This window comes from Pavona decussata, unplaced genomic scaffold (assembly GCF_977016875.1).
Source record: "Pavona decussata unplaced genomic scaffold, jaPavDecu1.1 SCAFFOLD_40, whole genome shotgun sequence".
Taxonomy (NCBI): Eukaryota; Metazoa; Cnidaria; class Anthozoa; order Scleractinia; family Agariciidae; genus Pavona; species Pavona decussata.
The window spans coordinates 1,346,356-1,371,002 of NW_028145462.1; the positions used below are offsets into that span (position 1 = coordinate 1,346,356).

General features: G+C 38.4%; 1 protein-coding gene and 1 pseudogene across 2 annotated transcripts; one reads left to right on the plus strand and one right to left on the minus strand.

Annotated features, from left to right (window-relative positions):
• Positions 1-6,488: 6,488 nt before the first annotated feature.
• LOC146483104 (uncharacterized) lies at positions 6,489-8,147 on the minus strand. The gene has a single exon (XM_085106203.1). It carries the CDS (start codon positions 8,145-8,147, stop codon positions 6,489-6,491), a length of 1,659 nt encoding a protein of 552 aa, XP_084962329.1.
• A 12,079-nt stretch (positions 8,148-20,226) lies between these two features.
• LOC146483105 (large ribosomal subunit protein mL43-like) lies at positions 20,227-23,086 on the plus strand (annotated as a pseudogene). The gene is made up of 3 exons (XR_014863956.1): positions 20,227-20,333; positions 20,420-20,534; positions 21,857-23,086. The product of XR_014863956.1 is annotated as a large ribosomal subunit protein mL43-like (transcript).
• Positions 23,087-24,647: the final 1,561 nt, after the last annotated feature.

The following is a 24,647-nucleotide window of genomic DNA, read 5'->3' on the forward strand; positions in this document are numbered from 1 at the left end:
AATCCTTTGCCACGTACGTTTTGTAAATAGCAAGCTGGTAAGCCTTGCTGTCAGTATCCATTTCGTTTAATTGTTTAAAATACCAATTTGTTTTATTGCCGCCGCTTATAAGTTAATTTCTTTACTTTACTTGTAAAATCTAAAGAGCGTGTTCAAACGTAAACGTTACTTATGAAAGCATACCATCAGCGATTTTGGTATTTTCTTTTGTAGAAAAGACAAAAGCGTACGGAACTGGATGTGTGTTAAAAATTAAATTAATTAGTGTGAACGTCCAATAACAAGACATGTTTCTAATTTAATTAGTCCGCAGTTATATCAAAAAAGCTATCGCTATATTTCTTCACCTGCATTCGTGTTATTATTAAATATGAAATGAGAAACTTAATGCACCTCTCTTTTTCTCCTGATATCTTCTTTATAAAACTAACAACGTCAGGTGCGATGGCTTGGAAATCCAGGAGCTCTAGCAGTTCGGGTCCTCTGTGTAGCATGGAGATGGTGAAAGCTATCTAAGTTGTGCAAGAAAAAAACTGTTATAAGAGTTGTTTTAATTAAAGTTTCATATGATTTTGTCACCAACAACGTTTGTCATAACACCTGTCTGTTACGGACAGTTTCCTATGTCCCAACAAAATTTGACATTTTCTTTAAAAAAAAACATTACAGTCAAACCTCTTTATAACGGACACCAAGGGGACAGGAATAAGTGTCCGTATTACAGAGGTGTCCGTTCTAGAGAAGTAGGCTTTCGGACCAAGTGAACTTTCCGTAATAGAGAGGTGTCCGTATTATAAAGGTATCCGTAAGGAGAGGTTCCACGGTATATAATACGGATAACATACACTTAATCTCGGCCGCAGAGAGCAAATAAATATGAACAGAACTTAACCTTTTTATTACGGACACTCCAGTTGCTGAATGTCAAACAACGACTCACAAAAGCTGACCAATTGGACCTTTTAAATGCCCTAATGACTACAGTACATGTATAAATTTTTTTTATAATGGTTTACCCTAGTTGCTATTGGCTGTAGTTGAAACTGCATTAAAACACGTTTTCCAGAAATGAACTGTAGAACAATGTACTTTTTAGGTGCAGCATTGCGTTGTAGTATGTTTCGTTCTCCTGTAAGACTGTGCCTCGATGCTGTATATTAATTAATTCAGATGCATGTGTGTGCCTGTTTTTAGTTACTAGACACTTTACACTGTCAATGGAAGATTAAAAGTGAAGTCATCGTACTGACCTCTATAAAACGGACACCTCTCTCATACGGACACTTTGCTCCGTTCCTTCGGTGACCGTAGTAGAGAGGTTCGACTACATTTGTAGAAATATTATACGGAAAGCTCAACCTCCCACTGGACCTAAATTATAGTCTATTATATAAAAGTGTCATACACACCTGTGTTGCTACATATCTCGTTCCATGTACCATAGTTTTGACAAAACCGTTAGTGGACTCATACGGAAAACATGAGAAAACCCACAGTGGCCCGAAGTTCTTCACGCACATTGGCAAATGCCTAAGCATATGCACTTTCATCGTCATTCTTTTTTCACCTGAAAATGGGTTAATTTCAATAATGTCAAACGCACAGGTCTAAAGTGTTATGTCTTAGTAAGCAACTAAAGTAGTAACATATACTTAAAATCTGTCCTTTTTTTATTATTTTTGTAACTAAGCAGCTAGCATGGTGCTTTTTTTTTTGTTACGGGACATTTATCAGTAAAAGTGGATCTCACTCAGTTTCATGTACGGAAATTTCACAGCCTTCGTAATCATCAGGCCCCAGTTGTTCAAAGGTGGATAACTTTATCCAGCGGATAAGTCTCTATCCGACAGTTTCAATCTGTGCAAAGATTTCAGCATTTTCTCGTGTACAAGCGAATATGCACACTCTAACCACAGTCTAGTTTGGGAGAGTACGAAAACCTTGGACAACATTAAACGTGAAGTATATTTTAGACCCTGAAGAGTGCCTTATCCACCGGACGTATTATGAGGATGACGTTGAAAGAGGATAAAAGCGAACCATTCAGCCATTTTCACGCAGTCCTCTTAGGGATTCTCGGCGATTCTCGGCACGTTTTTGGCCGCCGAGATCTTGCAACTAATCTCGGCGCGGTTTTAAAAGAACTCTCGTAATCTCACCAATATAATCTGGGCGCGTTTTTTGCAACCGAGATTTTCGAGATCTCGACAGAAATCTCGGCGCGTTTTTGGCCGCCGAAATTTTTATCTCGGCCGAGATCTCGCCAGTAATCGATCACGGCGCGTTTTTGGCCGCCGAGATTTTCATCTCGGCCGAGATCTCGCCAGTAATCTCGGCGCGTTTTTGGCCATCGTGATTTTCACCTCGGCCGAGATCTCGCCATTGATCTCGGCGCGTTTTTGGCCGCCGAGATTTCCGTCTCGGCCGAGATCTCGCCATTAATCTCGGCGCGTTTTTGGCCGCCGAGATTTTCATCTCGGCCGAGATCTCGCCAGTAATCTCGGCGCGTTTTTGGCCGCCGAGATTTCTATCTCGGCCGAGATCTCGCCATTAATCTCGGCGCGTTTTTGGCCGCCGAGATTTTCATCTCGGCCGAGATCTCGCCATTGATCTCGGCGCGTTTTTGGCCGCCGAGATTTTCATCTCGGCCGAGATCTCGCCAGTAATCTCGGCGCGTTTTTGGCCGCCGAGATTTCCATCTCGGCCGAGATCTCGCCATTAATCTCGGCGCGTTTTTGGCCGCCGAGATTTCCATCTCGGCCGAGATCTCGCCAGAAATCTCGGCGCGTTTTTGGCCGCCGAGATTTCCATCTCGGCCGAGATCTCGCCATTAATCTCGGCGCGTTTTTGGCCGCCGAGATTTCCATCTCGGCCGAGATCTACCGAGATCTCGCCGAGATCTCGGTAAAATTTTCTTACGTTCCATCAGTGATTGCGTGAACCTAAGTGTATATGACAAAAAAAAATTATTTGTTTCGTCAAGTCTTCATGTTGTTATCATAAGAAAGTAGAAAAATAGAGTCCGTATCAATTTTTCTTCCCCCCGCTATTGAGGCATATAAAAGCATCAAATTTCAGTTTCGGTTGGGTACAATACACCCAAGATGGGAGACTGGGGACAGTAGGGCTGTAATGTCAATACAGGAGCACTTAGTATGCCATGTATTCAAACGCTGAAAAAAGACAGTGTCAATCAGTCTCTGTTTACTGTCTGTGTTTTACCGTTTGAATACATGACATACTTAACTTTAAAAAATCTTGAAACCTTTTTTCGGTAAGTAATAACTGAAATAATTTAGTAAACTCAGACTCACAAATAACTTATCAGCTTTGCGCTTGAAAAGTGAAAACCTTATCTTAAAGGGGAAGTATCACGAAAATTTGATGTCATTTCAAAACCCAAAAATGTTTGTCTGACAACAGAAACAAAAAATAATTGTCAAGTTTTGTTACAAAATTATCACCCCAAAGTAATAAAACTGTAGATAATTAGTGCCCCTGGCCAGAGACAGAGTAGGCCCGTATGAATTGAAACTTGAAAATGTTAGGCTAATGTTTTTCAAGTTATCATATTTTTGTTTCCAAAATGCGCTAGAACAGAGGATGAGTTGTTCCTGTCAAGAATTGAGTTGATTTCTCTCCTCATTGTTCCAAAATTATTTTGTAGCAGATGTAAAAATACCCATGATACTTTCCCTTTAAGGATCTTCTAATTTTCTAAGTTTAACGACGTTGCCTACAATAATTAACGAAGTATTTTTGCATACTTTGTGACTATGCAGAAAAAGCTTATCTTAGTATGGGCTAATGGAATCCAGAAAGATAATAATTTGGGGTAGCGGGGTAATTTTTTGTGAGATAATTAAGCAACAGTTATTCTAAAAAGCAGTAAAATACAAAGCAACGTATGGCATTTTTTCCCAAATTTAGTTTTATTATCTCTAAAAAATGCATGGTTACCCCCAGTTTTCTTTTTGGATACCCCAAGAAACATACTTGCGTAATAGTAAGAGGCGTTGCTTGATCCTATTTCCTATTCATAAATTTCTCTTCACATAAATTTTTACGAAAACACGTTTTTTTCTTTCATTCACTCGGCCAAGGTAACAGATGATTAATATTGGAGCGAAAATCATTAAAGTTTTCTCAGACCAACCGCGTGACTTGGTCGTGATCCCATTGTCACCCGAACATTGCTGATTCCTAGAAACCATGTTGACCTTTCCGGGAATAGCCTTGTACAAGGCAATGCTCAGGCATCGCATCTCCTTAACTTCATGGCTTCTCAGTGAAGAAAAAAAAACTGCGGGTGTTCATATTAACCTTGCTTCACTCATGTGGTTCTAACTTTACAGTCTGTGCATGAAATGTTGATGTGTGATAGTTTAGATGTTATTGAACGCAAGTGTAGCCGCTGGGATGAGACGAATTCACAAATCATTTACACAGTATTTCGGTAAAGACAGCGAGGAATCTTTTACACCCTACTACACAGAAGGTTGTTAGAGGAGCAGTCTATGAAGTTGACAGTAAAGAAAAAATTTCAATCTTGAGAATAAAACTTGAATTTATGTGAAAATAAAACCAGGAAAAACGGGAATTTTTTATGCCAAATAACTTTCCCTGTAATACTTCAAAACAAATATACCAGTAAACCTTTATTGTAACAACGAAAACTGTACAATTTACAAACTTGTTCGAGTTGTTAAATTACACGATATAAACACAGTAGGTTTGGGAGAACTTCAATGTTTGTCAACTCAAACAAACACTTTGAAGTTTCCCCAAACTCTCTTGAGTGCTGACATGACCTCTTCCTAGACTAGTGTTGACTTAAGGCCAATATCAGTGTACATTAGTATACACAGTGATTATACACAAGATTATAAACCAGTAAATACACTTTAATAAAAGTTAATATTTCCGACCAGTGGTTTAATTACATCAATTTAAGATTCATTTTTGTTTCAACAGAAATGAGATCACGGTGCTCTCTAAATTCTTTCCAGCTCTTACGAAAGCCACATTACTCAACTAAATGATTCTCTTGCTACAAACTGTATTACAAGCACCGGTCACTAGTGATAACTTTAAAGTGAGTAAATTTTTGTGGAGAATAAAAATAAGAAAATAAGTCAGTCCACAATATATAAATTATATATCAACTGCATGGAAATGTATATTTTGAAATCAAATCATTAACACCCAAGGATCTGATTGAATTGTCCCACAATGCAGGTATATTTTCATTATACAATCCTTGCCAAATTGTTTGGAACGGAGGACTCACTTGGGCCGATATGCAGACATGATTTAAATTCTATGCATTCTCCCTCCATTACAATGGCAACGAACAAAGACAAATCAACAAGTGTAAATTCTCAACATTGAACAGAGAGGGAGGGAGACATTATGTTAATGAGCGACTAGTGGGAAAGATGTCGATGTTGTTGAAGCAAAGTAAAATGGGAAAAAAATTGCCAAAACAATCAAGTGTCGCTAATGTCTTATTGGCCAGGATAATAGTTGCATGTGGAGCTGTCAATCTAGTCCTGGGAAACTTTTTCACTACTCATACTTGTAAGCAGACGAAAATCAACTATAATTTTAACAATACTTCAAATTACTTAGTAAGAAAAATAATTTATCAGTTTCCATGAAAATAGTTTGTCAAAAATATAATCATTTATCAGGATCAAGATAGCTTAAAGAAAAAGAGCTTTAAAAAATGAGAAATTCCAGCATCTTTTGCCATATAACAGGTAAAAAACAAGGGTAGCTAATTCAAAGTTGTGCTCCTTGATTGGTTATTTTCAAGGCTCCTCGATGAGTTTAAAATAACAGCAACATTACTGCATAGCAGCAAAATAACTAGCCGTTTTTATAAAAAAGAAAAACCCTTTGAACAGCTACAACAATTAAGGCCAGGCAAACTTTCTAAAATAGAAAGGTTCTAACTATAAACTTTTATTGCCATCTCACCATTCTAATAAGATTAATAACTGGATTACACTGAGTGTGAAGATGACTCGAGAAGCATTCTTTTGGGACTATGCTGTAATAGGAATACAAGGAGTAGATAGGAATAGGCAGAATTGCATACTTTGCAGAAATAAATTCTGTGTATTCCTTTATTCCTAAACCACAATAAGCTGAATAAGAATAACCAGAATTGTCCTAAAAGAATACATCCTCAATATACCTACACTCTTTATGCTATTTTAAAACTTGTATATTCCCGTAAGTTTTCTTTATCACAAATGATATTGAATTATACATTACAAGCTCTAAGAAAAAAAATCAAAAGTTAAAACATCAGTAAACGTAGTTACTGTTACAATCGAAAGCTAAGCAGTAATGGCTGTCTTCATAGTCACTTGATAATCCTGAATTGTGGCGAAGAAAAATGAGTTAATTGTTTTCATGAAACTTCCTTCGTTTTAGTTTTCACTAAAAAATTGTTGATTTATGTTTCAGAGTCACTAACTCTAAAGAACAAATACCTTGCCATAAGGGGAATAAGCGGTAACAGCCACAGCAATGTGACCCTCCATGCTCACTGTAATCCCGGGTATACCAAATATCTCCTCTTCAGTTACTATTATTCTCCTCATTAACTCACCATCTGCAGTGTATATTGCCACACACCGGTGGTCTGTTCCTCGTTCCCGTCCAGCGACGACAGCAAATTCACAAGATGGATGCCATGCAATGCACCGCCAGCAAGTATCTTCTTTGGTGTTAATGTTAACTTTACGCTGCTGTTTACCATCCTCGGTGAATAACAACACACAGGAATCATCCAGTGTCATGACCTGGCCATCAGGACTAGCAGTGATATCCCACGCATCCTTCAGTATCCCCTCCCCAAAGCTGTGTACATATCTTCCCTCCTGCTCGTACACATGCACAGTCGTCCCTCTTGTCAGTACCAGCACTTTGTTATTGGTGACTGCCAGTCTGTCCCAGCCCCTTCCCCTCACAGGAAACTTGTTTAGTAGGTCAGCGGTCTGACTGAATACCTGAACTTCCCACTCAGACTCAGACTCATACCTCCTGGGACCGACCAGTACAAAGATGTTGCTATTGTTCATATCAGTGGCGGCATCAGAAACATCTAAGACCGTCTCAGTGTCATTACGTTCAAGGTGAAATTGGAGAACAAACTTTCCGCTGCTGTCAAACACTTTCACACTTCCATCCGAATCGTCTGCTATAATAAACTGTCCATCTGCGTTTGCAGCGATACCCATAATACGCTTCAGCTTGTGCTCCTCTTCACCCTCCTGACCAAATGACCATGGTGTGACACAGCAGTGCTCCATACCTTGTTTCTGCAACACTTTAGAAACTCTTCCATCAAAGAGCGGATCCACTTTCTCTTCCCCGGTATCAACACAAGGCCAGTCGTTTGCGTACAGCGGGTTGTTGCTAGAACTGACCATCAGAATAACATCGTAGATGGTGCGATTCACATGACAAGTGGCGGAAATGATCGCCCTTCGTTCTTCTTTACTAAACCGAGCCCAGAAGCCTCTTTTAAGCTCGACAGTAAAACATTCCTTAACAGCTGACAGACTGTGTAGCTCTTCAATGCACACTCTACACGCTGCTAATGCGATCTCGGGATCGTCCACTGTCTCCAGTATTGTCGCCATTACTCGATATTGCATGGCCAGTACGCGATCAGACAACTCCAAAGCTTCATTAGCGAACGCCTCTGTTGCTTTCCTACGTGTTTCTTCGAATCTCTTTTTGGCATTTGAAAGAACCTTCAATGCTGACTCATCTAGGTCAGTAAGCTCCAGTCTTCTTATTCCTTTTGCCAGAGAAACTGCTTCAGCACTAGCTGCTCCAGCTGCTGCTTCTTCCTTTATCGTGCCGTGCTCCTTTTTGCGCCTTGCCTTACCAAACACTTCATACAGCAGCTCGATTCCTTCTTTAAAGAAGCTGATGCTTGCTAACAAATCTTTTCTTGCCAAGCCCTTCAACTGCGACTTGATATCGTCGATTTCACGCACGATCAAGCCACGGAATTTCTGATCTGTTACGTCGCCATCCTTCAACTTTTCTGCTGCTTTATCCCGTCCTTTATTCACGAGCAAGCCGATGGTGGCTTTAAACACAGCCGTTATTATTGAGGACATCACAGCTAAAGAGAAAGCCAAACAATGCTAACAGTTGTATTCTATAAGCTAACAGAGCTTGTTCATTAGTGTTGTGGCGTTGCTTACTAGACAGGAAACATTTTCACATATTACCGCCTGCAAATTAGATTTTGAAACAAAGAAATAAGAGTTCATAGTTCAGTGCCTCACAAAAGACTGAAAAGCGGGGTTCTTTCACCTATCGCAATGTCTAGAAATATTTATTTTAAACGAATCAAATGAGAAAGGAAACCGGATGTGTCAAGTGCGAAAACAATGACTGTCAAAGGGTTTATTTATTGCCGCTTCTACCCTCAAGCAGTGTCCATACCGTATCGCACTGTTAAAGCTTTTCTTTTGAATATGCTTAACAAGTCATGAAAGGTGTTAGCCATCAGTGATCGCGACTTGATATGATCGTTCAATTCAATCGTTTTTTTACAACAGTTTTCACTCACATAACTGTAAGTGTGAACCGCAACGTTTCGACCGCTAAACTGCTGGTCTTCTCTGATTAGGTAGTTGTGTCGACTGGTTATCAGTATCAATATAAGTACAGTCGAACCGGTATTAAGCGGCACCGTATTAAGCGGTCACCCTCTATTAAGCGGTCAGTTGTCAAAGTCCCGAAAATTACTTCCCTTATTTACTGTAATTCTGACCTGTATTAAACGGTCACCTCTATTAAGCGGTCGCGGTCACCCTATACTAAGTCCCTGCGAGCTGTTTCTATTGTCTTGACCTGTTTTAAACGGTCACCTTGTAAAAGGAAACCACTTAAATATGGTAACAAATAGCGAGCCAGGCAATTGAGCTTCTAAGGAGCTGCACAATCGTTGCGTTAATGTTTTACTTGTCTGTTGCAAAACCATGCTATCCTTTGTCATACCATTTTACCGCCGAACTTTCTTAACCAAGAAAGGGATATATTCTGTGCAACCTGTATTAAGCGGTCAACCTGTATTAAGCGGACACTTAGCCATTCCCCGAGGGTGACCGCTTAATACAGGTTCGACTGTAGTAACACCATGTTTGACATCCTTGCTTTGGATGTTAGTGATTAGAGGATTTCGATTCTCGTTGTTCGGACTGCTACATAAAGCGTCGCGATCAGACATCAACAACTAGGTTAGCCTGAGTAAACAGACGTCGTTTCACGGTGCTGCCACCGCGTTGACGTCTGTTTATTCAAACTACAGCCATGTGAAACAATCGTGAGACAAACGATCAATTTGAGCTATCATGCTTGTCATTCCATAATGGCGGTGGGTGGAGAAGAGCATAGTATGCAGGCGTATTTAAGCAATTCTTCTGTAACTCCCTTTCAAGAGTCCTGATCATAACAGCAACTCAGTCTATTGATTGGAAATTCGCTTTCATTCATTTTACTTTTAAGATAGCTGTCCATAGCCTTACGTGGTGGCACAGGGTACTATGCATCTCATTATCGTCAATATGTTATCAAAGATCCTTAAATCCAGACTCAACGACGCCGTTTGTTATGAACGCATGCACCGTTAGGTCCTTAATTAAACAGTACGGTTTCATAAAACGTTTAGAGAAATAATTGCCATTATCAGAAGAAAGGTTAATCACCTGTTTTATCAACAGCTCAAATAAAAAACTGATCGCTTCTTAAAATTGGCCGCCACATTAAAAAAAGAAAACAAAAACTGGCTGATAAGAATTATAACGTGATGAATCTGTTTTCGCGCGAGATTTTTTCCAGCTCGCGCGCCAGCTTCTCGCCGACTCCTGAGACAAAAGAAAAGTAAAACTGCTTGAAGCAAGCTGTCTTAGAAACCACCGTAGTCTTTTTATTTTCATCGCTAGGTTCCGTTTAGCTTCTTTTTGTTGAATTAAAAACTGAATAAAATAAAATGACGCCAACGCATTATTATAAACCATTAGTGACCAACATTTTAAAGTCTCCTGACCCGTACCAAAGTATTGCATCCAACTGATGAATTGTCCTTGTTCTTCAACATGAGTGAAGTTCATTTGACTGCTTATTATCTGTCTTGACTATATCTTTGGTCTGTTGGTAGTTCCTTTCATAAAGAACATGTACAGCTCTGTAACGTTTTGACGCATGTATAGGTTTGGTATAGCTCCAGATAAACTAATATTGTGCTGCGCTCTTGGCCTAAAATTAGAAAAATGTAAAGACAAAACAACCAAAGCAAGTTGCTACAAAAACGCCAACATTTTTTTATTTACATTTCGACATCCTATGGAGACTAAATGAATTTCTACTATAAATATGAAAGTTACCAGTCAGTTTTAATTGAACTTATTAATTCAACACCTTCCATGATTTCTGAGAAACATTCCAGGATTCTTTAACAAAATATTTGCCGGCGGCAAAAAGCAATAGTGAGAGACGTAGCCAGGATTTTTCCAGAGGTACGCACAAGTTTTCCAAATCCCCCTGCAACCCCAGCCCCCCACCTCCATTTTTTTTTTCACGTGCCATCATGATGACATGAATAAAATTTCTTTATTGTAAGGATGGTGAGGTTATGCTGTACGTTTAAGCGTGATATGAAATGGCAATTACGTCGTTACATTCTTTGCTGCTGTCTTGGGTTCATTGAAGTGCTCCGATCCCTTCATTCATTAATTAAGCCAACAAGCTAGCGGTATCTCAGGGTTTTATTCGCAAACGCCGGAGCACTTTTTACCACTGTTTTCCACATCATTGCTTTTGAGCGGCATTAAGTACGCGCTTACTCAGTATAAATCTACAAATAAACAATCAAAGTGTACATGTCTAGATCTACATCGCCAAGAGCAAAAAAACTGAGGCATAGCTTTCCTAAAGGCATAATGGATGTAATGGTTTACTGTTACAAACACAAAGCTAACCGTATGTCTTTTCTTCCAGCAAAGACAGAAATTACCTCATTAAGGTCTACTTCCTTGTGCTTGTGAATATGTATCACGGATAGCGAGGACAACCTCGCATCTGAAATAGCACTCCGAAGTGGCGTCTTAAGCCTCTTCATGCTGCTAAAGCGCCGCTTTGCAGCACATGTAGACACAGGGTATGTGAGAAGCGTCTTGACTGCTACATCAATTGTAGATTAAAATTCTGGGATAGAAAAGTCTAGCGTTCCCACCAAGGCCTGGGGAGTGCCATCTTCAACCAGCAGCCACTTATGACGCCACATAATCACTTCTTGTTTTATTCATTTTATTTTATTTTATTTCATCTTACCTGATTTGATTTTATTTTCGACTTTTTCAGGTACGCACGTGCGCATGTGCGTACAAGTAGCTACGCCCCTGCCAGTAATAGTAGTCTGGGAAAGATGATTTAGGCCGGAATTTTGAGGGAGAATCTCATTAAGATGCAATAGATTGTAAGTGCTTATCCGTTAATGGATTTAGTCAATGAAGGTTTGAGAAAAATGAAATAAATCGAAAATCGACTGAATGTAAGTTCATTTCAGTCGCCAAAGTCGCCACACTCGCCAAAAACGCCAATGAGATGCCTGTGTTTTACCTAAGGGCTCGTGTGAGACACGCAACGAAGTTTACGTGAAGAACCCACGCGTGGATAACGCGAGATGTACTTCGCGTGTGCATTATTAGTCAGAGATCTATATATTTACAATCTTTAAAACTATTTGGAATTAAGCTAAAATAATATAATACTATCATGATATTTCTATAGCGCTTATACATCGTTGTACAAAGCCTAAACAAAACAAATTTAATTACAATACGAATTTAGGTTATTTTTAATTTATTGCTTGATTTATAAGATAGTCAATAAAATGCTTTTGACAACTAATTGCATCATTGGACAATCATTTTTCTTGGAAATAAATCCATTAACGGATAAGCACTAACAATCTATTGCATCTTTACACAACCATTTCCATGAAGGTAATATTCTTTAGTGAATAAAGACAAGCATAAGTGTCATCATAACATTCAACTATTTGAAAAGAAATTTGAAACTCGCTGTGTGAATTATCCTTAATTTTTATGCCGCCATTTAGACACCGTGGTAAATACGTTTACATGAAATGATACCACTGTCCACATTAAGCTGTCTTGATGGAACTAATATTCCCTTAAAAAGCAACAATTAAAGCAGCCATCAACCGTCCTGAGGTACAGGAACAGATGATTATTACAAACATATGAAGGCAAACTTAGTGCTTTAGAAGTGGAACTCGGAGAGTTACTTTCATTCATTCATTCATTCATTCATTCATTCATTCATTCATTCATTCATTCATTCATTCATTCATTCATTCATTCATTCATTCAAAATCTTCAGTAATTTGATCATTTCTGTATCGCGCTAGTCAAAGGCAGTTATTTTTTAGGTCTCTCAAGAATTTTGCTTTGTTTATTAGCAAGCATTCAGTAGTCGCGTGTTTGAATTGTTATTTTTTTAAATTGATAATTTCTATCAACTTAAGCTGTCTATTGCGGTTTTTGATAAAAAGTTAGAGGTTTAAACTTGCATAAGCCGCCTTATTTTCATGACAAGCGTAATACTACAACTTCCTTGTACAAGATCCGTTAATTGTAACGGTTAAAATATTATCCATCAAAATACAACATCTTGCTGGAATGTGTGCTAGCGTGGTACTCAGTTGGTTAACAACACCTCTCTGTGAAGGACGTATCCATAAAAGAAGCACTGGCTCTTTCATCGCTTTCATAACGTCTTCTGTTCAGAAAATCCTCAAATGACAGAGGCATGGCCCCACACCGATCGCTTCCTCTCTTTCTCTGGAAAAGATACATCTGTATGCAATAAAAGATGCAACTGTCTTCCTTTAAAGGACAACGTTTTCATCGCGTAGCGATGAAAAACGGAAAGGCATCGTAAAAGCATATGTTTGAAAAAAAAAAAAAAAAAAAAAAAACGGTTTGCCAAGTGGTTGTTTCTAGTAAAATGTTTTCGATCTCGACGGGCTTTTGATGTATATTTTGTAGATGTGAATTTCAGCGTTTTTCAAAAGATCATCACTTGTTTCATGCACGTTTGCCAACCATCAAATTTGAGTCAACGTACATGGGGCTCATTTCTGCGTTTCCTCAAGTTAAAAAATACTGGAATCCACTCTCTTGTTGAGATTTATGATGGCTATATTCAGAACGGCAACCGTTAAATACGAATAATAATAATACGAGCAGTACGAATTAACAAACACTTTGCAAAATCTCGCTTGGTAAAGGCCTAATGAACATGAGTGGACGAGAAAACCGGTTAAACCAGTTTTCATAAATACTGAATGTACTGAAAAACTGTCATACCCAGTGTCCTCTCTTGTCAATGCCCAAATGTAGGCCGTATGAGAGCTGGGTACTACTTAGGTGTTGAGTAAACAGAGTAAACAATCAATGCTTGGAAAGTTTCTTTTATTTTCTTTCTTTTTTTTAATGTAAATATATTCGTTATGTATGTCGAGAGACAAGGTGCATTTTTAGACACCATTGTAGTTAAATATATATTTTTTACTTTTAATCTTTGAATTGAACATATTTACAGTCCTTGCATAAGTTCGTTGTTTACATGTAATTATTTACAGTAAAGAGATGAAATTGTTTCCATATTTTTCACTCCATATGAAAACAGTATATATCTTTTTTATTTCGCAACTGAACTTTGTCTCGAAATGGTACAGAAACTGTACTGTAACAAAGGACTATTAAATAACAGTGCGATCAAGACCTTCTTTGCCTTGCTTGAGAGCAATGAGCAAATCCGGAAGATATATGGCAACGCGTTGTTGGATGTTTATGGTTACAATCTGGTGTTTAAACAAAGCGAGACATTAAAACAGATTTGCATATTCCTAGACGTTCAGTGTGACGATAACTATTTGAAAACAGTTGGAAATATCGTCAGTGAGGTTACTCCATCGAGACCTAGAGATCTTGTGGAGTGGAGAATGGAAGACAAGGATAGGATTCACAATGAAATGGATATTTCCTCCAATTTGACATGTTTATCTCTGGGACAGGCCTCTGGGGAGTATATTTTTTAGTTGATACAATTACTTGAGGCGGCAAAGTTTCGACAAAGTTCTCGAACAGAAAGGCTGCTACTGTCTCCCTATTTTTCCCGCCGCCGCCAACTCCGCTACCCTCCCCTCGGTAATTTAGAAACTCTCCCGAGATCGCGCTCGCTTTAACAAACCAAGATGGAGACAGCCCAGTCTCGAGAATCCCACGGAAAAATAGGGGGATAGACTGTTCACAGTCCCCCTATTTTGCGAGGAATTCTCGAGACTGGTACGATTCGATGGATCTGCCATCATCTTGGTTTGTACAGGCGAGCGCGATCTGGGGAGAGTGTCTAAACTACCGAGGGGAACGGGAGTTTAAGAACGGGAGTGGGTTATACCCGATCGTGTTACCCTCCCCTCGGTAGTTTAGACACATCCCCAGATCGCGCTCGCTTTTACAAGCCAAGATGGCGGCAGCTCCATCGAAGCGTACCAGTTTCGAGAATCCCACAGAAAAATAGGAAGATTGTGAACAGTCCAGGGGCGGGGCAAAAGACTCGTCAAATTTTCGTATCTGAATCATCCAACAAAAGTTGACGTCACATCCGGTCAAATTGGCGCTCAGCAGCCTCTCTCGGCGAAGTCGAATGATGGCGTCCGGGTCAGGCATGATTTCTTCGGATTTTTGAGCCATCAGTATCAGGAATTGTGAACTGTGGATATGAAAGATGTTGTAAAGATATTGCTTCGACTTCAAGAGCAAGGGTTTTCCAAAGGAGTCATTTTTTCCATTGTTTTGACGGAAAATACAAGACAGCTAAGCGTCGTGTCATGGCGAAAATTTCACACTCTCAAAACGAGTGGCGTTCAGACTTTTGGCTCTTGTGGCTTCTGATCGTTCGAAAGCTAAAATTTTAATAGCCTATCCCGTGTGCAACATAATGGAAGAGACAGCGTCAGTCATAGTTTGCAGTGTTAACATCGGGAACCTAATTATCTCTCGACGTGAAGTGTTGGAAGCCGGTATCATTGAAGCTGTTCTAATTGTCTTCGTTGTAAGAGACTCGTAATCTTCCAGGTGAGTAAATGTAGTTATCTTCATTTCCAGTTCTTTTCTGCCGACGTGAATACCTTTACATGTGGTCTTTAGAGTAATAAGTCGGTTTTGTGCTTCGTAGTTCTTTAATAAAGACGCAAGTGACGTTCAATTTATAAATAGCTATGGTAATTCTCTTATCTGAAATGCATTTCATATCATGTTGTCCTGCCAGTGCAGGCTTGAGGAGGGGGTTGAATCAGAAAATGTATCTGCGTGGCCTGGTTCATATTGCTAGTGTGAGACAGTTGTTAAAGTTATTGATGTCAAGCCATCTTAAACAATAAATTAAATAGCATTATTGCGAATGACATTATTTCTCAAGTATTGAAAGAAACAACCCCTTCACCCTTTACCCCATCTGCACTCTCACCACTTGGGTGCTCATGGGCTAAGGCTTTTTATACATTTGCACTATAATTATGCACCTGTGACATCAAATTGTGGTAAGAACAAACAGTATGCCACAAGCCACAGACAAGTGGCATGACTGATTACCTTACCTTGTTTTGAAGTCCTCTTTGGGTTATCAAAGGACACATGGAAGGCCAAATGGACTTTGAAAACTCTTTATGGCTGACAATGTCATTTGTACATCATATAATTAGTTACCAGTTATTTCAGTTATGTTAGTTGGTGCCAAATATTTAAGGGTGGGGAATTGTCTTTTTCTCAGTGTCCAAGGTTAGGGAGAACATAAAGTAAAAAAAATATATATATTTGCAAATTCCTGGAGGTTATCTATCAGCAGTAATTGACCCATACATTAAGTTCAAATAACATTGTCTCCTTTGAAGCAATGCAATTCAAAGTTCATTTTGACAAGGAATATTGAGTTCTGTTCAATTCAATAAAAAATCAAAAGTTCAATGACCACACAGTCAGTTCAAAAACCACACATCAGTTCAGTGACAGTAGACCAATGTAACAAAAACTATAGGTGATTTGTTTTCAATTTTGTCTCGTTCATGCTTGTCAAGGATGCAAATGAGAGGCCTGCTTGTAAATTTCATATTAGTTCAATTCAAAGAAGGCTTAAAAATTCAATCACCACACCAAAACAACAAACCTCCCACCCCTTCCCCCCCCCCCCCACCCTGCCAAAAAAAAGGGGGGATTATATAAATGTTTATATATTTATTAACCACCTGGGTGATAGCAGACCTCAAAATAAAGAAAATTTACTGGTGTGGGTGTTTTTAGTTCAATGGGTCCTGCAGGTAGGGAAAGGGAAGGAAGTGGACAATTCAATTGAATTCAATTCAATTTTATTCACACTTTACACTTGTTACAACGAAATACAATATATTTTAACCCTTTCCCGTCCGAGGGAAATGGCGAATTTTTCTAAATCGCTAACTTTGAACTGGGAGACCACATGTGATATACCATTTAAAAGGTATTTTCTGGAGTGTGCTATAAATCACACCAACAGAGATGGAGGAAGTCACATATGAGAGTGAGAAAGGTCCAAAACGAAAGAGGAAAAACATTGAAAATTTTCTTATTCGTTGTACATACTGGGTATCCCCCTAAACTATAGCTTAATGTACAGCTCTCAGTGCTTTGCTTGTTGTAAGATATCAACTGGACCCTTAACGTACAAAGGAAAAAAAATCCAAAAGTTTGAGGGGTGGTAAATCAAGTCTCCTATAGGAGGGGGGCATGATTTTATGCCTTCAATTTATAGACCTTTCAAAGATCTTTTGGTTGTGCAAATTTCACACAAATTGACCAAATACTGAGCTCATAATTGTGTCTTGTGCCATGTGGCACTCTTGGTCAGGAAAGGGTTAAAGTAAGAAAAAATGAAACGTGCAGACGACTTAATTGAATGATTTTACCTTCTACGGAAGAAGTGCGTAGTGGTCATAGGAGCAAGGCTTTCGTGTTGGCCACTTAACAAATTGGCAGCAGTTTTCTATGGTCTATACTCTCATAGACAATAAAGTGACGTCAAACAATGTTCAAAACCCAAGTGACGGAATTTGGACAGTTATTGTAAAATACCTCCGTGCAATTAAATAAAATAGGGGAAAGTAGAATTTATAATACTGGTTGAAGAGCTCTGCTAATTAAATTAGGCTTGGGAGATGAAAATACAACAGTAAGGAAAAAAGTGTTTACAGCAAATATAAAAGTATATAGTATACGTTAAATTTTTTTTAATATTATTAATGTTTGGCTATCAAGTAGAAAAAGTTTGTATATCTTCTTAAAAACATTGTGGCGCAGACACTTTACTTCCATTGGAATTGTTTCCCAGGTTTGTGATGCCACTACTCTAAACCGTGCTAAACCATAATTAGTTCTACAAAATGGTCTGTACAGGTTTTGACTAGTAGCAAATCTGGTGTTATTTTTATGGATATCAGAAGCTAGGGAAACAAGATCATGGAGTGCAGCGGGTGTTTTTTTATTGTATTGTAATTTATGCACAAGGGAACCAATTTTCACCTTAAAAATGTTCTCTAGCTTAAGGATTTCGCTTTCTTCCGTTTGCTGTCTGTTTCCTTTCTTGCCGTCTCAGGGGGATTTGCCGGTCTCTTTCCTTTTGAGTTTTTGTTTAAATCTCTAAAAATAAAATAATTAAAAAGAAAAATTAAAAACATTAAATCCTTAAAAATTTCATGTAGGTAAGGAAAATTCTAAACTATGGTAATATAACTAATAAACCCTATTAATATAATGCAAACATATTTGTCCACTTCCTTCCCTTTCCCTACCTGCAAGCCCCATTGAACTAAAAACACCCACACCAGTAAATTTTCTTAATTTTGAGGTCTGCTTTCACCCAGGTGGTTAACAAATATATACATTTACATAATCCTCCCTTTTTTGGTGGGGCGGGGGGGGGGGGGGGGGTTGGAGGTTTGTTGTTTTGGTGTGGTGATTTAATTTTTAAGCCTTCTTTGAATTGAACTAATATGAAATCTCATTTGCATCCTTGACAAGCATGAAGAAGAGAAAGTTGAAAACACATCACCTATAGTATTTCTTACATACTTAGGTCTACTGTCACTGAACTGATGTGTTTTTTGAACTATTGCTATGGTTATTTGACTTTTTGATTTTCAATGAACCATAGGACTTCTAGATTTTTACAAATTTACCAACGGACCACTAATCTGCATCATTGACAAGAAGTAAGTGGAACTATGTCCAAGGAAAAGCTACATTATTGGGCAGCTGTTGCCAAATATGATTACAAAGGCAAACGCATGTAAACGCATGTAAGCCTGTTACCATTATTTGTAATACTTACTAGTTTCACTTGTACTTTCTGCCTGCTCTAAATATGGACCACGCTCCGGTAAAACCCTCTCCCCTCCCCTCTCCTCTTATCTGTCCCATTGGAATAAAAAACCTTTCACCTATAGTTAATCTTACAATAATTGAGGTCAACTGTCACTGAACTGATGTGTGGTTTTTGAACTGACTGTGTGGTTATTGAACTTTTGATTTTTCATTGAATTGAACAGAACTCAATATTCCTTGTCAAAATGAACTTTGAATTGCATTGCTTCAAAGGAGACAATGTTATTTGAACTTAATGTATGGGTCAATTACTGCTGATAGATAACCTCCAGGAATTTGCAAATATATATATTTTTTTTACTTTATGTTCTCCATAACCTTGGACACAGAGAAAAAGACAATTCCCCACCCTTAAATATTTGGCACCAACTAACATAACTGAAATAACTGGTAACTAATTATATGATGTACAAATGACATTGTCAGCCATAAAGAGTTTTCAAAGTCCATTTGGCCTTCCATGTGTCCTTTGATAACCCAAAGAGGACTTCAAAACAAGGTAAGGTAATCAGTCATGCCACTTGTCTGTGGCTTGTGGCATACTGTTTGTTCTTACCACAATTTGATGTCACAGGTGCATAATTATAGTGCAAATGTATAAAAAGCCTTAGCCCATGAGCACCCAAGTGGTGAGAGTGCAGATGGGGTAAAGGGTGAAGGGGTTGTTTCTTTCAATACTTGAGAAATAATGTCATTCGCAATAATGCTATTTAATTTATTGTTTAAGATGGCTTGACATCAATAACTTTAACAACTGTCTCACACTAGCAATATGAACCAGGCCACGCAGATACATTTTCTGATTCAACCCCCTCCTCAAGCCTGCACTGGCAGGACAACATGATATGAAATGCATTTCAGATAAGAGAATTACCATAGCTATTTATAAATTGAACGTCACTTGCGTCTTTATTAAAGAACTACGAAGCACAAAACCGACTTATTACTCTAAAGACCACATGTAAAGGTATTCACGTCGGCAGAAAAGAACTGGAAATGAAGATAACTACATTTACTCACCTGGAAGATTACGAGTCTCTTACAACGAAGACAATTAGAACAGCTTCAATGATACCGGCTTCCAACACTTCACGTCGAGAGATAATTAGGTTCCCGATGTTAACACTGCAAACTATGACTGACGCTGTCTCTTCCATTATGTTGCACACGGGATAGGCTATTAAAATTTTAGCTTTCGAGCGATCAGAAGCCACAAGAGCCAAAAGTCTGAACGCCACTCGTTTTGAGAGTGTGAAATTTTCGCCATGACACGACGCTTAGCTGTCTCGTATTTTCCGTCAAAACAATAGAAAAAAATTACTTCTTTGGAAAACCCTTGCTTATGAAGTCGAAGCAATATCTTTACAACATCTTTCATATCCACAGTTCACAATTCCTGATACGGATGGCTCAAAAATCCGAAGAAATCATGCCTGACCCGGACGCCATCATTCGACTTCGCCGAGAGAGGCTGCTGGGCGCCAATTTGACCGGATGTGACGTCAACTTTTGTTGGATGATTCAGATACAAAAAAAGTGCCAGGCGCTATGGAGTGTTCTCCCCCGGCCTGGAACAGTCTAATAGGGGGACTGTGAACAGTCTATCTACAGTGTGTTGTAAACTCTAAGTTTCTTACATGAGGAATATACTTTAAAAGGATCTGGGAACTAATTTCTAAATTTTAATATGGCGCAGGTTGGAATCCCTAATAGAGTATTCGGTCGCTTTGTTCGCCCGTTACAGCGGCTAGTTTTTAATTACTGTAAACGCGGAGGAAGCAGCAGTGGAATAAGGTAATGCACTAACTGTTGAAAAGGTTTTTGTCTTTTCGTGAAGCTCTTTTGACCGGCATCACCTCGTCTGTTTCTCTCGCGATCAGTGAATACATTGACAAGCTAAGGAAATCGTGGAATTTTCAAAGAACAATCCTGAAGTTACAGCTTACGACAGAGAACGAAATGGGAAACATCTTAGGATTGTGCAAATTTTCGTAAGTTGATTTCGTAAGTTAATTAAGCTTAATGGATGTCTAATCAAATGTTGTCTTCAAGTGGCTTTAAAAATGACCTTACTCTCTTACACCTGGCCTATTGAAGGGAGAATTTTCTGTTATCATTCTTTGTGCATATTAACCCCTTTATTGTGGTTTTTCTGCATAAGAAAAATATCACTTTATTTAGGTGTCAATGTATTTAGCGCAGAGCACTAATTGGGGTCACTATCCAGAGGGAATTGGTATTTTGTAATGTTGGTTTTTGAGGAGAGGGGAAAACCGAGTACGTGGAGAAAAACCTCTCAGAGCAAGGACGAGAACGAACAACAAACTCAACCCACATGACACCGAGTCTGGGAATCAAACACAGGCCACATTAGTGGGAGGCGAGTGCTCTCACCACTGCGCCATCCCTCCTCCCCCCTGGGTAGTACAGATGTCTCGTCTCACCCTTGTGGTCTGCTGGGTACACTTGGTGGTAAAAACGTTGTCACTTAAGTTTGACCTATCAGCTTATTTATCTTCATGTTGTTAGAAAATAAAAGTATGTGCAGTTTTAAGGGCTTAAAATTCGCATATTCGCAGACAAAGAAGTAGACACGAAATATGCACATGTCAATTAAATTATCCTATTATTTCACCAGGTTGCATTGTTTACAATAATATTGAAAGTTTGCACAGGACAACTTTTTTCAACTGAGTGGATACACAACAAAAATGCATATGAAATCAAGTGTGGTTGTGTATTGTACTTATCTTAGTCATGCTGATCAATTGGTGTAGAATAAAAACCATTATGGCTGATTGAGGCCGCTTGTCTTTTGCTTATGCCATACCAAGAGGTGAAGATATGGAAATGAAATACTTGAAATACATAAATTTAAACTGGGGATGAAAGAATGCTGCTTAAAGGGGAAGTATTATGCAAATTTGCTGTCATTTCAAAACCCAAAAATGTTTGTCTGTCAGCAGAAACAAAGAAATAATATTTATTGTCAAGGTTGTTATAAATAATTTTTATCGCCCCAGTGCAATAAAACTGTCAATTAGTGCCTCTGGCCAGAGACAGAGTGGGCTGGTATGGATTGAAACTTGAAAAATGTTGGGCTAATTTTTTTCAAGTTCTCTCATTTTTGTTTCCAAAATGCGCTAGAACAGATTATTATTATTATTATTATTATTATTATTATTATTATTATTATTTTTATAATTATTAAAACCACATGATACTTCCCCTTTAAGATGCAGACATTACTGCAATGGCTTGCAGTTCAAGTATATCACTTCCAAATTTTTTTGTATTTATCTACTTTTGTGTTTTAGTGAATGGCAACAGTAAAATAGTGGAAGTGAAGAACAAAACTCCAGATGAGATTGAAGAATGGGCTGTAAGATTAAGGCATGAATCAGGAGTAAAAGTACAAAAAATAAGACAATTTTGGCACACGGAGAATCCTTCCATACAAGGAACATGGACACCAGTCCTAAACAAACCACCATCACTGAGACGGTCGACTGTCAATGAAGCTACGGTGCAAAGACAATCAAGCAGTTGACTCTGTGTTGACTCTGTGTTTGGTCTTGTTCAACAAGGTGATAGTGGCACCTTTTTTGTCCCGTACTTGCAACTCTTTTCCACTTATTACCTTTTAAAAGCTAATGTTTTAAGAGGGTTGTTCAAGTTAGGAAAATTGTTGGCAGCAAAAACTGTAAAGTGGGAAGCTTTTGCAGTTCAATGGGCCATTTCCAAGTTGCTAAATGAACCTCCTTATTTGAAGTGAGGCTAAGGGCAAAACTTCATATAAAAATTATTTTTGTTTGCATATGAATGTAAACTAATTTCATCATAAAAGCAATGCACAAAGCCTCACTTCTTAATGAGGTTCAAAGCAACTCAAAAATGGCCTACTGGGGTTTGTATAAAGTTGTACCTTTAAAGAAACCACAGTGTCAACATGCATTTGGTGAATTTGTTTAATCATCAAGACAGTCTTTCTCTCGTGATCATTTCCTTTAATCCCATGAGCTATAGGCTTGATTAAGTAGAGATATTGTAGTGAGAAATCAGGTGCTGATCATTATTAAGATGTTTAGAAAGGTTTTAACACCCCTACCAGACTAATCCCTCTAAAAATGTCCCTGCAAGGGCAAGTAATTCATGGTAAGGTACCATATAGTCACCCACATAACCCTAATCCTTGCCCTCCATATAGTCAACCTTACCTTACCATGAATTTTATGCCCCTACAAGAAATAAAATCCCTCTGGCTTTTAAAGGGTTGGGGTGTGTGCTTGCTTGAACATCTGAATAAATTGTAAAATATAGAAACAATTGAAAATTTTTTTGTGTCTTATTCCTTTTGGCATATTTTGTTCCATCAGTGATTGCGTGAACCTAAGTGTTCATGACAAAAAAATATTATTTGTTTCGTCAAATCTTCATGTTGTTCTCATACGAAAGTAGGAAAATAGAGTCCTTATCAATTTTTCTTCCCCCTGCTTTTGACGCATATAAAAGCATTCCGGCTGGGTACAATACAGTGGAAGATGGGAGACTGGGGATAGTTGGGCTGTGATATCAATACAGGAACACTTAGTATATCGCGTATTCAAACGACGAAAACAGACACACAGTGTCGATCAGTCTCTGTTTACCGTCTGTGTTTTTACTTTTTGAATACATGACATACTTCACTTTAAAAAAACTTCAAAACCTTTTTTTGGTAAATAATAACTGAAATAATTTAGTAAACTCAGACTCACAAATAACTTATCAGCTTTGCGCTCTAAAAGTGAAAACCTTATCTTATGGGGGAAGTATCACGAAAATTTTGTGTCATTTCAAAACCCAAAAATATTTGTCTGACAACAGAAACAAAAAATAATTGTCGTTTTGTCATAAATTATCACCCCAAAGTGATACAACTGTCGATTAGTGCCCCTGGCCAGAGACAGAGTAGGCCTGTATGAATTGAAACTTGTAAAATGTTAGGCTAATGTTTTTCAGTTATTATATTTTTGTTTCCAGAATGCGCTAGAACAGAGGACAAGTTGTTCCTGTCAAGAATTGAGTTGATTTCTCTCCTCTCGTTGTTCCAGAATCATTTTGTAGCAAAGTGAAGGTCTTAATTCAACATTTTTAACAAAAGAGGTTAAAAAAAAAAAAACCCCCATGATACTTCCCCTTCAAAGGATCTTCTAATTTTCTACGTTTAACGACGGTGCCTACAATTAACGAAGTATTTTTGCATACTTTGTGACTACCGTCGAACCTCCCTTTGCGAACACCTCTCGTAAGCGACCACCTCTCATTAGCGACCACGTTTCCAAAATACCAAAAGTTTTCAAGTCAAATCACTATAGATGGAACCTCTTGTAAGCGACCACTTCTCATAAGTGACCACTTTTAGCAGATGATTGTTTAAAATTTTCAATAATTGGTTTTAACCTCCCGTAGGCGACCACTATTATCACGGGCGGAAATTGAAAAATGCGTCGCTGTAACATGTTGGTCACATCATGACAGCGTACGCCGTCAATCTCACAGTCCATAGCTACCGGAAGTGTTTCCTGATATAGCTTAGCATTGAAACAATTGATAAAATACACAACTGCACCATACTTCACACTGAAATAAACTTTAATCAGATAATTTGAATCCTTCGTAGGAAAAAAACCCTCTTATCTTTTATCTTTCTTATCTTTTTGCTTATGTTCCGTTTCCTGAAAAATTTAGACAGCGCCACCTGAAGTAACATAAGAGTCAAGTTTCTTCAACAATAATTGTCTCATTCGCTGTATCCGGCGCTGTATTGTATTAAGTAATTTGTGAGATAAAAACAATAATCACCAGAAACATTAAGATTTTTTGCCTAGAATAATTTTGGACCAGTCTTAGTATACTTGTAGCTAAGAAAAATTATTACTATGGGTTTCGATAAGTACTTGCAAAAGGGTTAGGTCTCCGCAATTACCATATGTAAATTAACCGAAATTTAGACCCCCCTGTGGTCTCACCTCTGGTAAGCGACCACCTCACGTAAGCGACCAAATAACCTTGATGTTATGGGTAGTCACTTACGGGAGGTTCGACCGTGTGCGGAAAAAGTTTATC

Coding starts and splice junctions, on each gene's coding strand:
- LOC146483104 (XM_085106203.1), bottom strand. CDS start 8,147: ATGTCCTCAATAATAACGGCTGTGTTTAAAGCCACCATCGGCTTGCTC.